This window comes from Brachionichthys hirsutus, chromosome 21 (assembly GCF_040956055.1).
Source record: "Brachionichthys hirsutus isolate HB-005 chromosome 21, CSIRO-AGI_Bhir_v1, whole genome shotgun sequence".
In the NCBI taxonomy this organism is placed as follows: Eukaryota; Metazoa; Chordata; class Actinopteri; order Lophiiformes; family Brachionichthyidae; genus Brachionichthys; species Brachionichthys hirsutus.
The window spans coordinates 9,799,724-9,818,477 of NC_090917.1; the positions used below are offsets into that span (position 1 = coordinate 9,799,724).

General features: G+C 47.4%; 1 protein-coding gene across 1 annotated transcript in view; it reads right to left on the reverse strand.

Moving 5' to 3' along the window:
- LOC137910493 (caskin-2-like) overlaps positions 1–4,475 on the reverse strand; it is a 29,956-nt gene extending 25,481 nt beyond the window's left edge. The window contains exon 1 of the mRNA XM_068754932.1: positions 4,382–4,475. Coding sequence (XP_068611033.1) covers positions 4,382–4,475 — 94 coding nt within the window. The remainder of the gene's footprint in view (positions 1–4,381) is intronic.
- Between the last annotated feature and the right edge of the window lie 14,279 nt (positions 4,476–18,754).

An 18,754-nucleotide genomic window follows, 5' to 3' on the forward strand; every position in this document is an offset into this window, starting at 1 on the left:
AGACAAAGGCTTCCCTGCTACAGCACACCTTTAGAGTCATCGGGAGCGAGCTGCTGAGCACCTGCGTCTGGCAGGTCATGTGCATGTGCTGCTGAAGCAGCGGGATCAATAAGAACCGAGCGCACCACACGCCCAAGGGCATTCACAAACGCCGACTTTGTGAAGTGACACAGTTCAGCATCATAAATTCTTCATCCATTCCTCCGCCACTGCATCGCTCGCTATCTGAATAATGCTTAGAACTGGGTCTCGGGAAAGAAAAAGCTGCACCATTGTATCCCCAGTAAACGTGGCTCGTTGGTAAAAACGAAAAGGCGGAGCCAGAACTCTGGCAACTGGGTCAGCAGCTAAACAGGTGATCGGTAGACCTGTCTGTCATTCCGTTTGCTGCCACTTCCCTCGACTCCAAAGCAGCGGAGATGAAGGAAGGTGTGAACGCACACCTGCAGGCTTCAAGCTGAACACTGTGCACGCCCAATGGGCCGTTCAGTCCTCTTACCTCTTACCCAACTCCACGAGCCCCCCTGCCGAATTTACATCCCTTCATCTCGTTGATGGAACAGATTCTACCTCAAAGCATGTGCCTTCGGGGAAAAGGAATTTCTTAATATTTATCATATACTTATGGTTTTTGCATTATTATCGCTGCCAAAGACATAAAGATTTGAGCGCTGAATTAATTATGCTCTGTAATTAATTCAGCGCTTTTTCACTCTCCCTGTAACGACAGGAACAAAGCTGCCGTTCACCAGGCCAGAAATGGCTCTCCGTTATCGAACATATGAAGCTGCAAGTGTAGCGGGCCAAGTCTGCACGGGTTCCCATCCATCCATCCATCCATCCATCCATCCATCCATCCCTCCATCCAGCCATCTTCATCCGCTTATCCGGGGGGGTCGCGGAGGCAGCAGCCCAAGCAGGGAAGCCCAGACTTCCACTTCTTCCAGCTCTTCCGGGGGGATCCCGAGGCGTTCCCATGCCAGCTGAGAGACATAGTCTCTCCAGCGTGTCCTGGGTCTTCCCCGTGGTCTCCTCCCGGTGGGACGTACCGGTGGGACGTGTCCTGAACGCCCCCCCAGGGAGGCGTTCAGGAGGCATCCTGAATAGATGCACCTCATCTGGCTCCTCTCAACGCGGAGGAGCAGCGGCTCTACTCCGAGAACGGAGACCGACCCGCAGGTGAGGGGAGGAACGGAGACCGACCCCCAGGTGAGGGGAGGAACGGAGACCGACCCCAGGTGAGGGGAGGAACGGAGACCGACCCCCAGGTGAGGGGAGGAACGGAGACCGACCGGCAGGTGAGGGGAGGAACGGAGACCGACCCCCAGGTGAGGGGAGGAACGGAGACCGACCCCCAGGTGAGGGGAGGAACGGAGACCGACCGACCGGTAAACGGAGAGCTTTGCCTTTCGGCTCAGCTCAGGTTCCCATCTTACAATAATCAAAATGCTGGAACACAGACTGGAGGCCATTTCTGATCAGGCAGCAGGTTGACAGAAAAAAGTGTCAACAATTAGGAAGTAGAGTCAGAAGATGGATGGAAGGAAGATGGCGACAGCATGAAGCATCACCCTTCAATGAAGACTGGCCCAAGCCGTGAAGGGGGCGGGGGCAGGGAACGAGGCCCAAGTACGACGTCGAGTTACCGTAGAGCAGCCATTGATTATTCATCAATCAGAAAACAACCGAGTCCCAAAGATGGAGCCGCTCTACAGCAATCACCACCACTTGTGTGAGGAAGATAGACTGCCTGGAAAGAGACAATGAATTATTTAAGTTCATTCAATTATTCCAAATAATTGTTCGTTCATTTTAAACCATTTCACCAATTTAAGCCTAAACTTTAGATGTTTACAATGGTGGAGACTGAAATCACAAGAAAGACTGATACTCTGATTGGAAGGTGAACTTCATCACTTCAAATAGTAATATATAGTACAAATATATACCGCAGTTCTCTTACAAGGATGCCACTGTCGGACTGTACAGGTGTCAGAATATGACCCCACACAAAGCAGAGTCACCTCCACTACCGCCCTGTTACCGCTCAGTTACCGGCCTGTTACCGCTCTGTTACCGCTCAGTTACCGCCCTGTTACCGCTCTGTTACCGCTCAGTTACCGCCCTGTTACCGCTCAGTTACCGGCCTGTTACCGCTCAGTTACCGCCCTGTTACCGCTCAGTTACCGCCCTGTTACCGCTCAGTTACCGCCCTGTTACCGCTCAGTTACCGCCCTGTTACCGCCCAGTCACCGCTCAGTCACCGCTCAGTCACCGCTCAGTCACCGCTCAGTCACCGCTCTGTCACCGCTCAGTTACCGGCCTGTTACCGCTCAGTTACCGCCCTGTTACCGCTCAGTTACCGCCCTGTTACCGCTCAGTTACCGCCCTGTTACCGCTCAGTTACCGCCCTGTTACCGCTCAGTTACCGGCCTGTTACCGCTCAGTTACCGCCCTGTTACCGGCCCGTTACGGCTCTGTTACCGCTCAGTTACCGCTCAGTCACCGCTCAGTCACCGCTCAGTCACCGCTCAGTCACCGCTCAGTCACCGCTCTGTTACGGCTCTGTTACCGCTCTGTTACCGCTCTGTTACCGCTCTGTTACCGCCCTGTTACCGCCCTGTTACCGCCCTGTTACCGCCCAGTCACCGCTCAGTCACCGCTCAGTCACCGCTCAGTTACCGCCCTGTTACGGCTCTGTTACCGCCCTGTTACCGCTCTGTTACGGCTCTGTTACCGCCCTGTTACCGCTCTGTTACGGCTCTGTTACCGCCTTGTTACCGCTCTGTTACGGCTCTGTTACCGCCCTGTTACCGCTCTGTTACGGCTCTGTTACCGACTCCCCAGACCGCCCAACTTGAGTGTCCTTCAAGACGCCAGCCCCAGCCCGAGCACCACCCCCAGCCCCGGCCCCAGGTTAAGCCCCACCCCCAGCCCCGGTCCCGGGCCCAGCCCCACCCCCAGCCCCAGGTTGAGCCCCGTCTGACAACAGCTTAGCTAGCATGATCGCAGAAGCTTTGAACGTGGGTAAATTGTGTTTGTCATCATTTCACTTCAAAAGTCGGTAAGAAATAGCAGACTATACAGTTTGGTCTACCTTTTAATATAACATATATCTTTTTAAGTCTTAGAGTAGCCGTCCCAACATTTGTTTGTTGTTGTTGTATTCAATGACATTTGTGTGGAAAGGTCCCGTTTATTCATGAGGTGTGTTGTTCCAGGTATACTCCCTGGGTTCATCCACTGTGGAGCATGAATCAGGAGGTGAGCCACAGATTATTACAGCGTCCATCTTTGAACTCACCCGCAGTGAGACAAACAGAAACTACAGCTGAGGATCGGCTATCTAATCAGTCAGGGAATCGCTAATTCATTATTCACCGTGTAATAACTGTCCACCCACAAATCAATTCGTAATGTCGGCCAGCTTTCTGGGTCACAGCAATGACAATTATTATAGTAAATATAATGAGCACTGGTCAAATCATTGATTAAAACTGGGGAACAGAAACGCACTTTAGCGCGTCACTCCGATCTAGAGATCAGAAGCTAGAACAAGCAGCTCAGTCTCCCTGCGGCGCGGCTCTCACCACGAATAACGACTTTCAGACTCGCTAACCGGGAAAACAAACCTTTAGAAATTGGATTTACATTGATACCCTTATTAGTGAAGAAGTTACTCGCAAAAAGTACACTCAGGAAGTAACCGAAATACTGTGATTTACATTGATGAGATCTCTCACACACACACACACACACACACACACTTTGAGCAGCACGCTCCTCGTAGCGTTCTCCTTGAACACTTCCTCTTGAGAGCAGGAGACGCCTCTTCTCATGGAACGCTCAGAGCCTGAAGCAGAAGCGCTGATCACCACCGTGGTGACAGGTTCCAGGTTCCAGCGCACACAAACCGTCTGGATACGGTCCAGCGTTCTTCACACAACACACAGTATTTGGTTGATGAGCGGTTCTTCCTGAAAATGATGGCATGCCTTGCTCAAGGGGACCTAGTTGATCATCACAGCGGGGCACGTCTTCTAATGCTCTACGCAGAGCAGCCGTGTTACGGGCGTAATAAGGCTTTTCCTGACAGCCTGAACAGACAACACCAGGGGGGGGGGGGGGGGGGGGGGCTCGTGTAAAGGCAGCTTCGACAGATGGAAGCCCCCACAAGGCAAGACAGTCGCGCTGCGGGGGTCTGCATTTCGGAGATTAGCTCAGGTTGAATCCACTTAGCTTCAAACCCGGTTCCTATGGTTACCTCGAGCAAAGGGCCCGGGTACAAGTCCAGCAACAACACCCTACCTCTGCCGTCCACGTTCTAGTCCAGTGAAAACCACACCCGGTGCCCCCCTCGCCTCCAGCGGCTCATACTCACTGGATCTGTTGCACCTGCGCTTGGAGAGGAGCTTGTGTGCCAGTGGAAGATCTCCGCTCTTCACCGCCCCCAGTAGATCCTGTTCCTTCCCCATGGTCACAGCTTCAGCCTTTAATGTTCCTTTAGGCAAAGATCTTGAGCTAACTTGCATTTAAAAGATTAATCCAGGCCATGACTTGATGTGGCGAACAGAGGTGGGGGGGCCTCAAGCAGACTGGTCCAGGGGGTCCTGGTCCTCTCGTTGGAGAGCGGCTCCATTATGGCAGCTGCTCGCTGGTCTGCAGACTAGTGGACATTTAATTCTGTGTTCCGAGCACGCTTCACTCAAACCGGAGGGAGTGGCTGCAGAGAGAAATAAATGTTAGTGTATGATCATTGAAAAAACTTTATTAAAAGAAGAAACCGGTCTGGCTGCCAAACGCAGTATAAAACTCACCACATGATGATGATGATGAATATATTTATGAGATAGAATGTTACAGTACAAGTACAGTCACACAGTAGCATGTATTACAGTACAAGTACAGTCACACAGTAGCATGTATTACAGTACAAGTACAGTCACACAGTAGCATGTATTACAGTACAAGTACAGTCACACAGTAGCATGTATTACAGTACAAGTACAGTCACACAGTAGCATGTATTACAGTACAAGTACAGTCACACAGTAGCATGTATTACAGTACAAGTACAGTCAAACAGTAGCATGTATTACAGTACAAGTACAGTCACACAGTAGCATGTATTACAGTACAAGTACAGTCACACAGTAGCATGTATTACAGTACAAGTACAGTCACACAGTAGCATGTATTACAGTACAAGTACAGTCACACAGTAGCATGTATTACAGTACAAGTACAGTCAAACAGTAGTATGTATTACAGTACAAGTACAGTCACACAGTAGCATGTATTACAGTACAAGTACAGCAAACATCCTGTCTAAGAGGAGCATTTCTAAAAAGCCCTTGCGGTCTTGTTTCCGTTGAAAGTCCTTCGTACATAAATCATCCACATTTAGCAATACAAATAAAACTAATATTCGATAACTCACTTGATGCAACGTAACATTAGAAAAATAAAAATGATTTTACACCACCGATGCAAACTAACAATTCCACAGATGCAAAATGACAATGGATGACAATAAATTACATAAATTACAATAAATTACATAAATTACAATAAATTACAATAAATTACAAAGACACTTAATATGTGCAACGTAGGTGGACAAAAAGGGGGGGGGGGGTTCATCCGGAGAGAGTCGTGATGACTATCTCCGTTTCTGCCCCCCTGAAAGGTGTATTTTTAGGGCCGTTTTGAAGGAGGCCAAAGAGGTGCATGTTTTGAGGGCAGGAGTCACACAGTTCCACCCTTAGGGGGCAGTATTGTAAAAAGATGATTTACCCATGTTAGTCCTATAGGAGGGGGTAATCAGGTTGTTGTTTGAGCTCCCTCTAGTGTTGTGGCTGTGGGTGTCACTAAGTTTTATACCGTATGTGGTGAGTTTTATATCGTATATGGTGGTGAGTTTTATACCGTGTATGTGGTGAGTTTTATACTGTGTGTACAGCATACAGTATAAAACTCACCACATACAGTATAAAACACCACTGTGTACTTGTGAAGGGCTCAGTATCGAGCTTTGTTTTCAGGGTACACAGTGCAGCTCAAACAGAGTCCTGCTCTTCAGCTTCCGTATTTAGGAAACTGCTTCACAACACATTTGCCTGAAACCTCATTTGCATGGAGCAGAAAGGACACTCCAGAAAGACCAGGACAAATGTTCCTGACCCGGTTCTGCTGCAGAGAGACCAGCAAACGGCTGGAGATCCACCCCGGAGTGACGCGAAGGCGTGGAGATCCACCTCGGAGTGACGCGAAGGCGAGGAGATCCACCCCGGAGTGACGCGAAGGCGAGGAGATCCACCCCGGAGTGACGCGAAGGCGAGGAGATCCACCCCGGAGTGACGCGAAGGCGAGGAGATCCACCCCGGAGTGACGCGAAGGCGAGGAGATCCACCCCGGAGTGACGCGAAGGCGAGGAGATCCACCCCGGAGTGACGCGAAGGCGAGGAGATCCACCCCGGAGTGACGCGAAGGCGAGGAGATCCACCCCGGAGTGAATGTACCTAATACATTATCTAAAACCAGCCAGGCGCTCACTGGCAGAGCCAGAATGTCCAGGGCAGTCCCAACCTGGCCCAGGGCAGTCCCGACCGGGTCCAGGGCAGTCCCAACCTGGCCCAGGGCAGTCCCAACCTGGCCCAGGGCAGTCCCGACCGGGTCCAGGGCAGTCCCGACCTGGTCCAGGGCAGTCCCGACCCCCTTTGGGGTTATGCCGGACTCTCTTCTTCGTATATCAAATGAAGGGGAACCCTTTTCACACCGCGTTCATCCCGAACCCCATTCTCAAGTCTGGCAATTGAACCAAACGTGATCGATCGGCATTTACGTCACACGGAAAACGACTTCAAGACTTTTAATCAGACCGTTCGTGCTGCCGGTAACGATCGGCATCTCTGTGCTCGACCAATCAGAGCTCAGGTGCTTTACCTGCTCACCGCGACAGCGCGCGTAAGTTTCGTAAGTCTGTCTGTGAATGCCGAACTCCGCAGAAAACTGTTCATCAGAGGTTTTCTTGCGTTGCTGTTACCGGTTACCGGTTTAAGCTCAATGAAACGGGAACAGCGGAGTCCTCCGCCCCTCCCGAGGCTCGTGCGCCGCTGGCTGCATCGTTGCTAGCTAGCCACGACAGTCAACCTGTCCAGGTGTCGGACGCGCGTGAAACACGCACACGCGCCTCTTCCTGTCTCCACGTGACGCTCTTTGAACGCATTCATCCTTCCGGTTCGCTTCTCACACATAAACAAGTTTTCCACGAGGGGCGCGCGCTCACCTTCCGATGACGGCGACTCGCAGGTGATGTCAGAGCAGCTCACTGGCACGAGCCCGCGAGCCCGCGGAGCCCGCGTCAAGGGGAATTTATAACAAACATAACTTCCGCTTTTAACTTTCAAAGTAAAGCTCCACTTGAGCGCAATTTTGCTTATGAAAATTGTATATTTGTATGAATTGACTGTAGTTTGTCACTTATTGTGATCAGGTTTATCACATATCATAATTTTACCGGTGTTTCGACATGTATTTTAATGATTTTCCAGCCCTTATTTATATTTTTTGTTGTATTTTGGTGGAAGGTTGAATAGCGGGTATACTGTATTATATCTTGTACTATTACAGGTACATTTACTAACTCATGCTAACTTTGCGGAGACAGTAATTTACATGCATTCACTCATTTTAAAAACGTTTTTATTGTTACAGTTCCCCTAATAGTCACATACTGGGACCTCTCTTCATCTTAATTCACACGCAGACTAAATGTAAACGCTTTACTTTTTACTGATCACAAGTGAGCATGTAATTCGGACTTGACTCGCGCATTTGCATATCTTTGAGGGACCGTTAATCGATGCTCGTTCTACTGTCCTCAGGATCATCAAAGAGTGTGCGGAAGTCTCGGTTTGGTAGCGCCCTCTGCTGGTAAATCTGATTTTAACATGAAACTAAATTCTAGATTAAGGTCACTTTTTGTACTTAAATTCACCCTTTCAAGGCTACGGTTATTAAACGTTGTTTTGTGTTTTGTGACAAAACAGATAACTGTATATAGACAGGCAAACTAAAACCAACTACATTGTGGGACATTTTCTCCTGTGTCTCTCATTTAAAATTGAAAAAGCTTTACCACCATCAGCTCCTTGAGTTTCAGGTCATTTTGTAACAAAATCCAGTCTGATTATGCAGTAAAACCAAAAGTCCGCTTCTGTATTTCTGTCTGTGCGCTTGTTGCAGAGATCCTCAAAATGTCAAAGAGTACTGTCTTGCTTTTTTTTATTAAACTAAGGATCACAGAGGTAGTGTGGGAGCAGGCCGCGCATTATCTTGGCCAGGGTTAGGTTGAAAATTACAGGATATGCGCAGCATTCATGTTTACCTGCAAACTGTCAGTGAATGAATGGATGCCGGAGTCTCCGGAACAGGTCCATGATATTTTTATGTCCTCTTATCAACAACGTCGGGGAGAAAACCAGGCATTGCATAAAATGCTTTCATGGTGACCTGGACAGGTGAGAGCTTGAGAGGCTGGGAATGTTTCCCAAACCCCAAGTGTAAATGTACTCATTTAAGTATGATGATAAAAAAATGATAATAATAAATATAAAAAAATAAAAAGACATTTAAGATAACGTTAGGACCCTGTGAAATGGCATATGATTTCTCTATTTTAAAAAATGAAACTAATTTCATTACCACTAAATTCGAACACAAGTTGATAACAGGCTGTGGTGTGTAAGACTCTGAGGAGGGATTACATTAAGAATCGGCTCCAGCAACACCGACAAGGACGATCATCTCATTTATGAGCGAATGGATGGATGGAAAATAGCCTGCAGATGTGTGTTTGTCACTTTGTAAGGCATTCTCCAGATGTTTGCGCGGATGCAACCCGTATCCGATCTTTCCATGACAGTTTGAACAACACAGATCCGATTTTTTCAAATCGACCCAGGCCTCTCGTGACGTTCACATACAAGTCGCAGAAATGTAACCAAACTTGGGAAAAAAAATCGGATTTCACAAAAACATCCGAACTGAGCATTAAGTCCTGCTGTCTGAGCGTAGCCAGCGTTAGATGGAGCGGGAAGCGTGCAAATGATGGACGTGAAACTGAAGTGGTTAGGGTTAGGAAGACGAGGAAGACGTTTATACCAGCTACACAGCTGTGTGAGGAAGACGTTTATACCAGCTACACAGCTGTGTGAGGAAGACGTTTATACCAGCTACACAGCTGTGTGAGGAAGACGTTTATACCAGCTACACAGCTGTGTGAGGAAGACGTTTGTACCAGCTACACAGCTGTGTGAGGAAGACGTTTGTACCAGCTACACAGCTGTGTGAGGAAGACGTTTGTACCAGCTACACAGCTGTGTGAGGAAGACGTTTGTACCAGCTACACAGCTGTGTGAGGAAGACGTTTGTACCAGCTACACAGCTGTGTGAGGAAGACGTTTGTACCAGCTACACAGCTGTGTGAGGAAGACGTTTGTACCAGCTACACAGCTGTGTGAGGAAGACGTTTATACCAGCTACACAGCTGTGTGAGGAAGACGTTTATACCAGCTACACAGCTGTGTGAGGAAGACGTTTGTACCAGCTACACAGCTGTGTGAGGAAGACGTTTGTACCAGCTACACAGCTGTGTGAGGAAGACGTTTATACCAGCTACACAGCTGTGTGAGGAAGACGTTTATACCAGCTACACAGCTGTGTGAGGAAGACGTTTGTACCAGCTACACAGCTGTGTGAGGAAGACGTTTATACCAGCTACACAGCTGTGTGAGGAAGACGTTTATACCAGCTACACAGCTGTGTGAGGAAGACGTTTATACCAGCTACACAGCTGTGTGAGGAAGACGTTTATACCAGCTACACAGCTGTGTGAGGAAGACGTTTGTACCAGCTACACAGCTGTGTGAGGAAGACGTTTGTACCAGCTACACAGCTGTGTGAGGAAGACGTTTGTACCAGCTACACAGCTGTGTGAGGAAGACGTTTATACCAGCTACACAGCTGTGTGAGGAAGACGTTTATACCAGCTACACAGCTGTGTGAGGAAGACGTTTATACCAGCTACACAGCTGTGTGAGGAAGACGTTTATACCAGCTACACAGCTGTGTGAGGAAGACGTTTGTACCAGCTACACAGCTGTGTGAGGAAGACGTTTGTACCAGCTACACAGCTGTGTGAGGAAGACGTTTGTACCAGCTACACAGCTGTGTGAGGAAGACGTTTGTACCAGCTACACAGCTGTGTGAGGAAGACGTTTGTACCAGCTACACAGCTGTGTGAGGAAGACGTTTGTACCAGCTACACAGCTGTGTGAGGAAGACGTTTGTACCAGCTACACAGCTGTGTGAGGAAGACGTTTGTACCAGCTACACAGCTGTGTGAGGAAGACGTTTATACCAGCTACACAGCTGTGTGAGGAAGACGTTTGTACCAGCTACACAGCTGTGTGAGGAAGACGTTTATACCAGCTACACAGCTGTGTGAGGAAGACGTTTGTACCAGCTACACAGCTGTGTGAGGAAGACGTTTGTACCAGCTACACAGCTGTGTGAGGAAGACGTTTGTACCAGCTACACAGCTGTGTGAGGAAGACGTTTATACCAGCTACACAGCTGTGTGAGGAAGACGTTTATACCAGCTACACAGCTGTGTGAGGAAGACGTTTGTACCAGCTACACAGCTGTGTGAGGAAGACGTTTGTACCAGCTACACAGCTGTGTGAGGAAGACGTTTGTACCAGCTACACAGCTGTGTGAGGAAGACGTTTGTACCAGCTACACAGCTGTGTGAGGAAGACGTTTATACCAGCTACACAGCTGTGTGAGGAAGACGTTTGTACCAGCTACACAGCTGTGTGAGGAAGACGTTTGTACCAGCTACACAGCTGTGTGAGGAAGACGTTTGTACCAGCTACACAGCTGTGTGAGGAAGACGTTTATACCAGCTACACAGCTGTGTGAGGAAGACGTTTGTACCAGCTACACAGCTGTGTGAGGAAGACGTTTGTACCAGCTACACAGCTGTGTGAGGAAGACGTTTGTACCAGCTACACAGCTGTGTGAGGAAGACGTTTGTACCAGCTACACAGCTGTGTGAGGAAGACGTTTATACCAGCTACACAGCTGTGTGAGGAAGACGTTTATACCAGCTACACAGCTGTGTGAGGAAGACGTTTATACCAGCTACACAGCTGTGTGAGGAAGACGTTTGTACCAGCTACACAGCTGTGTGAGGAAGACGTTTATACCAGCTACACAGCTGTGTGAGGAAGACGTTTATACCAGCTACACAGCTGTGTGAGGAAGACGTTTGTACCAGCTACACAGCTGTGTGAGGAAGACGTTTATACCAGCTACACAGCTGTGTGAGGAAGACCATCGGTGTGTCGCTCTAACTGGAGCACGAGATGAACTCTGAACTCTCCCAGCCTTTCGTCTGCACTTTAATAATGATTTCCATGATTACTTCAGAATATTCAACGTGTTGTGCACAGCCCTCGTGCACAGCCCTCGTGCACACACAGATAGCTGGTGCACAGCCCTCGTGCACAGCCCTCGTGCACACACAGATAGCTGGTGCACAGCCCTCGTGCACAGCCCTCGTGCACACACAGATAGCTCGTGCACAGCCCTCGTGCACACACAGATAGCTGGTGCACAGCCCTCGTGCACAGCCCTCGTGCACACACAGATAGCTGGTGCACAGCCCTCGTGCACAGCCCTCGTGCACACACAGATAGCTGGTGCACAGCCCTCGTGCACAGCCCTCGTGCACACACAGATAGCTCGTGCACAGCCCTCGTGCACACACAGATAGCTGGTGCACAGCCCTCGTGCACAGCCCTCGTGCACACACAGATAGCTGGTGCACAGCCCTCGTGCACAGCCCTCGTGCACACACAGATAGCTGGTGCACAGCCCTCGTGCACACACAGACAGCTGGTGCACAGCCCTCGTGCACAGCCCTCGTGCACACACAGATAGCTCGTGCACAGCCCTCGTGCACACACAGATAGCTGGTGCACAGCCCTCGTGCACAGCCCTCGTGCACACACAGATAGCTGGTGCACAGCCCTCGTGCACAGCCCTCGTGCACACACAGATAGCTGGTGCACAGCCCTCGTGCACACACAGACAGCTGGTGCACAGCCCTCGTGCACAGCCCTCGTGCACACACAGATAGCTTGTGCACAGCCCTCGTGCACACACAGATAGCTGGTGCACAGCCCTCGTGCACAGCCCTCGTGCACACACAGATAGCTGGTGCACAGCCCTCGTGCACAGCCCTCGTGCACACACAGATAGCTCGTGCACAGCCCTCGTGCACACACAGATAGCTGGTGCACAGCCCTCGTGCACAGCCCTCGTGCACACACAGATAGCTGGTGCACAGCCCTCGTGCACAGCCCTCGTGCACACACAGACAGCTGGTGCACAGCCCTCGTGCACACACAGACAGCTGGTGCGTGCATCACAGTGCTGCATTGGGTTTGTGCCGTTGATGCCAACATGCAGCAGCTGCTCGGCGGGTTTATGAGCAAAAGAAGCAGATAGAAACAGAAATATGAAATCGATCCATCTATGCAGCATGTAGCGTAGCATGTAGCGTAGCATGTAGCGTAGCATGTAGCGTAGCATGTCGTTGGTGTTTGACAACTTTTACATCGTTTGGTTTAACTAATAGAACGTATATTGTTACCCTAACCCTAACCCTAACCTCTAACCCTAACCTCTAACCCCTAACCCCTAACACTAACCCCTAACCCTAACCCCTAACCCCTAACCCCTAACACTAACCCCTAACCCCTAACCCTAACCCTAACCTCTAACCCTAACCTTTAACCCTAACCTCTAACCCTAACCTCTAACCCCTAACACTAACCCCTAACCCTAACCTTTAACCCTAACCCCTAACCCTAACCCCTAACCCTAACCTTTAACCCTAACCTCTAACCCTAACCTCTAACCCCTAACCCCTAACCCTAACCTCTAACCCTAACCTTTAACCCTAACCTCTAACCCTAACCTCTAACCTCTAACCCTAACCCTAACCCCTAACCCTAACCTTTAACCCTAACCCCTAACCCTAACCCCTAACCCTAACCTTTAACCCTAACCTCTAACCCTAACCTCTAACCCCTAACCCCTAACCCCTAACCCTAACCTCTAACCCTAACCTTTAACCCTAACCTCTAACCCTAACCTCTAACCCCTAACCCCTAACCCTAACCCCTAACCTTTAACCCTAACCCTAACCCTGTGGTTGCTTATGGCCTCTGGGTCTGCTACTGGTGTCAGTGATGGAGGCAGTACGATAAGGCTGGTGAAGCCCAGATGCTGCTTGTAGTAAACCAGGCCCCCAGGAGCAGCAGGCGGCCAGCAGGCGGCCAGCAGGCGGCCAGAGAGTCACTCCCATGTCACACACACACCTCCTCCTTCCTGCTTTGGACTTGGTTTATTGGAATGGCTCCAAACAGAACTATCATTGACTAATTATTGACTAATCATTGACTAATCATTGACTAATCATTGACTAATCATTGACTAATTATTGACTAATCATTGACTAATCATTGACTAATCATTGACTAATTATTGACCAATCATTGACTAATTATTGACTAATCATTGACTAATCATAGACTAATCATTGTAATCATTGACTAATTATTGACTAATTTTTGACGAATCATTGACGAATCATTGACTAATCATTGACTAATTATTGACTAATTATTGACTAATCATTGACTAATCATTGACCAGTCATTGACTAATTATTGACTAATTATTGACTAATCATTGACTAATCATTGACTAATCATTGACTAATTATTGACTAATCATTGACTAATTATTGACTAATTATTGACTAATCATTGACTAATTATTGACTAATTATTGACTAATCATTGACTAATTATTGACTAATTATTGACTAATTATTGACTAATCATTGACTAATCATTGACTAATCATTGACTAATCATTGACTAATTATTGACTAATCATTGACTAATTATTGACTAATTATTGACTAGTCATTGACTAATTATTGACTAATTATTGACTAATTATTGACTAATCATTGACTAATCATTGACTAATCATTGACTAATCATTGACTAATTATTGACTAATCATTGACTAATTATTGACTAATTATTGACTAATTATTGACTAATCATTGACTAATCATTGACTAATTATTGACTAATTATTGACTAATTATTGACTAATCATTGACTAATCATTGACTAATTATTGACTAATTATTGACTAATTATTGACTAATCATTGACTAATTATTGACTAATCATTGACTAATCATTGACTAATTATTGACTAATTATTGACTAATTATTGACTAATCATTGACTAATTATTGACTAATTATTGACTAATTATTGACTAATTATTGACTAATTATTGACTAATCATTGACTAATCGTCCTCCCCAACACCAGCCACTCTCATGTCCTCCCTCACTACGTCCATGTCTCTTCTCCTGGGTCGTCCTCTAGTCCTGTCCTTTGCATCGTCCTCCCCAACACCAGCCACTCTCATGTCCTCCCTCACTACGTCCATGTCTCTTCTCCTGGGTCGTCCTCTAGTCCTGTCCTTTGCATCGTCCTCCCCAACACCAGCCACTCTCATGTCCTCCCTCACTACGTCCATGCCATGTCTCTTCTCCTGGGTCGTCCTCTAGTCCTGTCCTTTGCATCGTCCTCCCCAACACCAGCCACTCTCATGTCCTCCCTCACTACGTCCATGTCTCTTCTCCTGGGTCGTCCTCTAGTCCTGTTCCCTGGCTGCTCCGTCCTACTTCAAGAGGGACTATCAATGATAGATAAAAAAATATACCAAAAATATGTAACGAGAGTTCGTTACATGATAAACATGAATCGAGTCAATCCTTTTATTTCATCGTGCCATTTTGTTTGGACTTTATTTTAAAGGAGGGGTGGCATCATCCTATCCCTGTTCCCTTACTGAGACCCCTATACCAGTCTGGATCCAAACAGCACATAGTCATAAGATGATTACCGCCGCCAGGACGTCCGTCTGTCCTTCTGTCTGTCTGTTAACATAACTCAAAAGGTTCTGGATGGATCTAGATGACATGTTCAGGAAACGTTGGGAATGTTTCCAGGAACAGATGATGACATTTTAGTGATGATCCAGAAGAGATCCTGGATTCTGGATCATCACTAAAATCTTTGGTAACGTTGCAGTCACTGGAGTTTCAAAATGTGTTCCTCAATATCTCGGTTGATTATTGACCTGTGTTTATGACCCCCCCTCCCACACAGCCATGTGGGAGGGGGGGGGGTCTCTAGCTCACCACCAAATTTCATCTGGTTCTGATCCAGAATGAGGTCAGGAACAAATATTAGATTTGAACATTAAACCCATTTAATGGGTTTATTTTTAACAAGAATCAGTTAAAAATAAACATCAGCTCTGATTCACTTTAACTTTTCATGTTGGTGTATAAAGATACCAAGAACAATCTAGAACCTTCTGGTGCTGATCCAGATCACCGTGTGGACGGTGTAGATCCAGTTTGGAGCTGCTTGGGGGAGGTCTGTGCTCTGAATGCTTTTCTAGTTTTATTTGAAGTGACCAATATTTTTTTATGACATTGGCAAAATAAATAAATATGTGTGGAGACAAACAAAAACAACGTTGTGGAGGTGCTTCGGCTAAGATGAACATGAACCAGAACCATCTTCCCGTGGAGACACGACGAGGGGAGAGAACAAAAGAGATCAGGTGACATTCATCAGGTAAATAACAAAGAAGGAGACATGATGCAGAAATGGAAAAATGAAGTGATGGGGCTCCTGCACCTGTTTTTAAAATCTTCCGATTGTCCCTGAAGGCAGCATAGTCTGTACGGAGACAGCGAGGCGCGGCGGCTCCAGATGGAGCAGCGCTGTGATTGGCCAGAGCTGGGAGGAGGGGGAGGGCTTTTCTCCCCCTCTCCTAGAGCGCAGAGCGATGCGGAGACAATAGGAGGCTGCAGGATGCTCCGCTCCACATCCGCCTCCACACAGCTTCACGGAGGCTCCGAGGAGGTCGGGGCGGCTCCCGGTCCACCAGCAGGGAAACGAGCAAAGGGTGAGTGCGGGAACGTTCAGGGCTCCGAGCCCTTCCTCACCGCTGGGATGTTTGCTGTCTATCTTCAGTGCGAGGCCTGCTTCTGAGCTGCAGCTGCAGCCATTGGTCCTTCTACCAACAAACAAGAAGCATCATCGGCGCTGTCGCCGTCCTGGACTGCTGATTGGTCACGTCCCGCGTCCCGGGGCAGCCAGGTGTGTCGTCTGAGGACACACTGCAGGGGGGCTCCAACGCGGTGCTGAGGCTGAAGCTGGGTGTTCAGGGCCCACTGGGCCAGAACCCATCATGAATGCTTGGAACCAGGTCCATCAAGAGGACACGTCCATCATATTAGCTTCATCTGTGTGACAGGCGCACCATGTTCTCTATGTAGGGTAATATTTGCAGTATTCATAGTTGTACAGCTTTGTGTGGCGTATCGAACCTGCTTTACTGGAAAGTAACAAAAGAATCAGTTTACAGTAGACCGTGTCCTCTAATAGAGACAATATACTTCAGCTAAACCGTGTCCTCTAATAGAGACAATATACTTCATCTAGACCGTGTCCTCTAATAGAGACAATCTACTTCAGCTAAACGGTGTCCTCTAATAGAGACAATATACTTCAGCTAAACGGTGTCCTCTAATAGAGACAATATACTTCATCTAAACCGTGTCCTCTAATAGAGACAATATACTTCATCTAAACCGTGTCCTCTAATAGAGACAATCTACTTCATCTAAACCGTGTCCTCTAATAGAGACAATCTACTTCAGCTAAACGGTGTCCTCTAATAGAGACAATCTACTTCAGCTAAACGGTGTCCTCTAATAGAGACAATATACTTCATCTAAACGGTGTCCTCTAATAGAGACAATATACTTCAGCTAAACGGTGTCCTCTAATAGAGACAATATACTTCAGCTAAACGGTGTCCTCTAATAGAGACAATATACTTCAGCTAAACCGTGTCCTCTAATAGAGACAATATACTTCAGCTAAACCGTGTCCTCTAATAGAGACAATCTACTTCATCTAAACCGTGTCCTCTAATAGAGACAATATACTTCAGCTAAACCGTGTCCTCTAATAGAGACAGTCTACTTCATCTAAACGGTGTCCTCTAATAGAGACAGTCTACTTCATCTAAACCGTGTCCTCTAATAGAGACAATCTACTTCATCTAAACCGTGTCCTCTAATAGAGACAATCTACTTCAGCTAAACCGTGTCCTCTAATAGAGACAATCTACTTCATCTAAACCGTGTCCTCTAATAGAGACAATCTACTTCATCTAAACCGTGTCCTCTAATAGAGACAATCTACTTCAGCTAAACCGTGTCCTCTAATAGAGACAATCTACTTCATCTAAACCGTGTCCTCTAATAGAGACAATCTACTTCATCTAAACCGTGTCCTCTAATAGAGACAATCTACTTCATCTAAACCGTGTCCTCTAATAGAGACAGTCTACTTCATCTAAACCGTGTCCTCTAATAGAGACAATCTACTTCATCTAAACCGTGTCCTCTAATAGAGACAGTCTACTTCATCTAAACCGTGTCCTCTAATAGAGACAGTCTACTTCATCTAAACCGTGTCCTCTAATAGAGACAGTCTACTTCAGCTAAACCGTGTCCTCTAATAGAGACAATCTACTTCATCTAAACCGTGTCCTCTAATAGAGACAATCTACTTCAGCTAAACGGTGTCCTCTAATAGAGACAATATACTTCAGCTAAACCGTGTCCTCTAATAGAGACAATCTACTTCATCTAAACCGTGTCCTCTAATAGAGACAATATACTTCATCTAAACCGTGTCCTCTAATAGAGACAATCTACTTCAGCTAAACGGTGTCCTCTAATAGAGACAATATACTTCAGCTAAACCGTGTCCTCTAATAGAGACAATATACTTCAGCTAAACCGTGTCCTCTAATAGAGACAATCTACTTCATCTAAACCGTGTCCTCTAATAGAGACAATCTACTTCAGCTAAACGGTGTCCTCTAATAGAGACAATATACTTCAGCTAAACCGTGTCCTCTAATAGAGACAATATACTTCAGCTAAACCGTGTCCTCTAATAGAGACAATCTACTTCATCTAAACCGTGTCCTCTAATAGAGACAATATACTTCAGCTAAACCGTGTCCTCTAATAGAGACAATAATGCAACCCAAAAATAATATTAGAACAAAATAACAACAATGGCTCAATGGGTCAGTTGAACCGTGGGCCCTCTGGTGGGTACAGGGGCCCGGGGGGGGGGGGGGGGGGGGGGTAATGTGCGTGTGAAGCACCTGCCAATGAATTCCTGTTTTAGAGTAATCTGCTGCTCTATATAGTCTGAGTGGGAGACTGGTCGCTTCCTACTAGTGTGTGTGTGTGTGTGCACGTGTGTGTGTGTGTGTGTGTGTGCTGCACTACACTGCTGCTCAGAGTGCCTTTAATCTCCTTGATAACATGTAAAACCATGATGATGAATCACAGATCATATTTAGGTCAGATAGATGCGGGTAATCTTTGTGTCTCTCTGGCGTGTGTCTGACGTCTCTCTGGCGTGTGTCTGACGTCTCTCTGGCGTGTGTCTGACGTCTCTGTGGCGTGTGTCTGACGTCT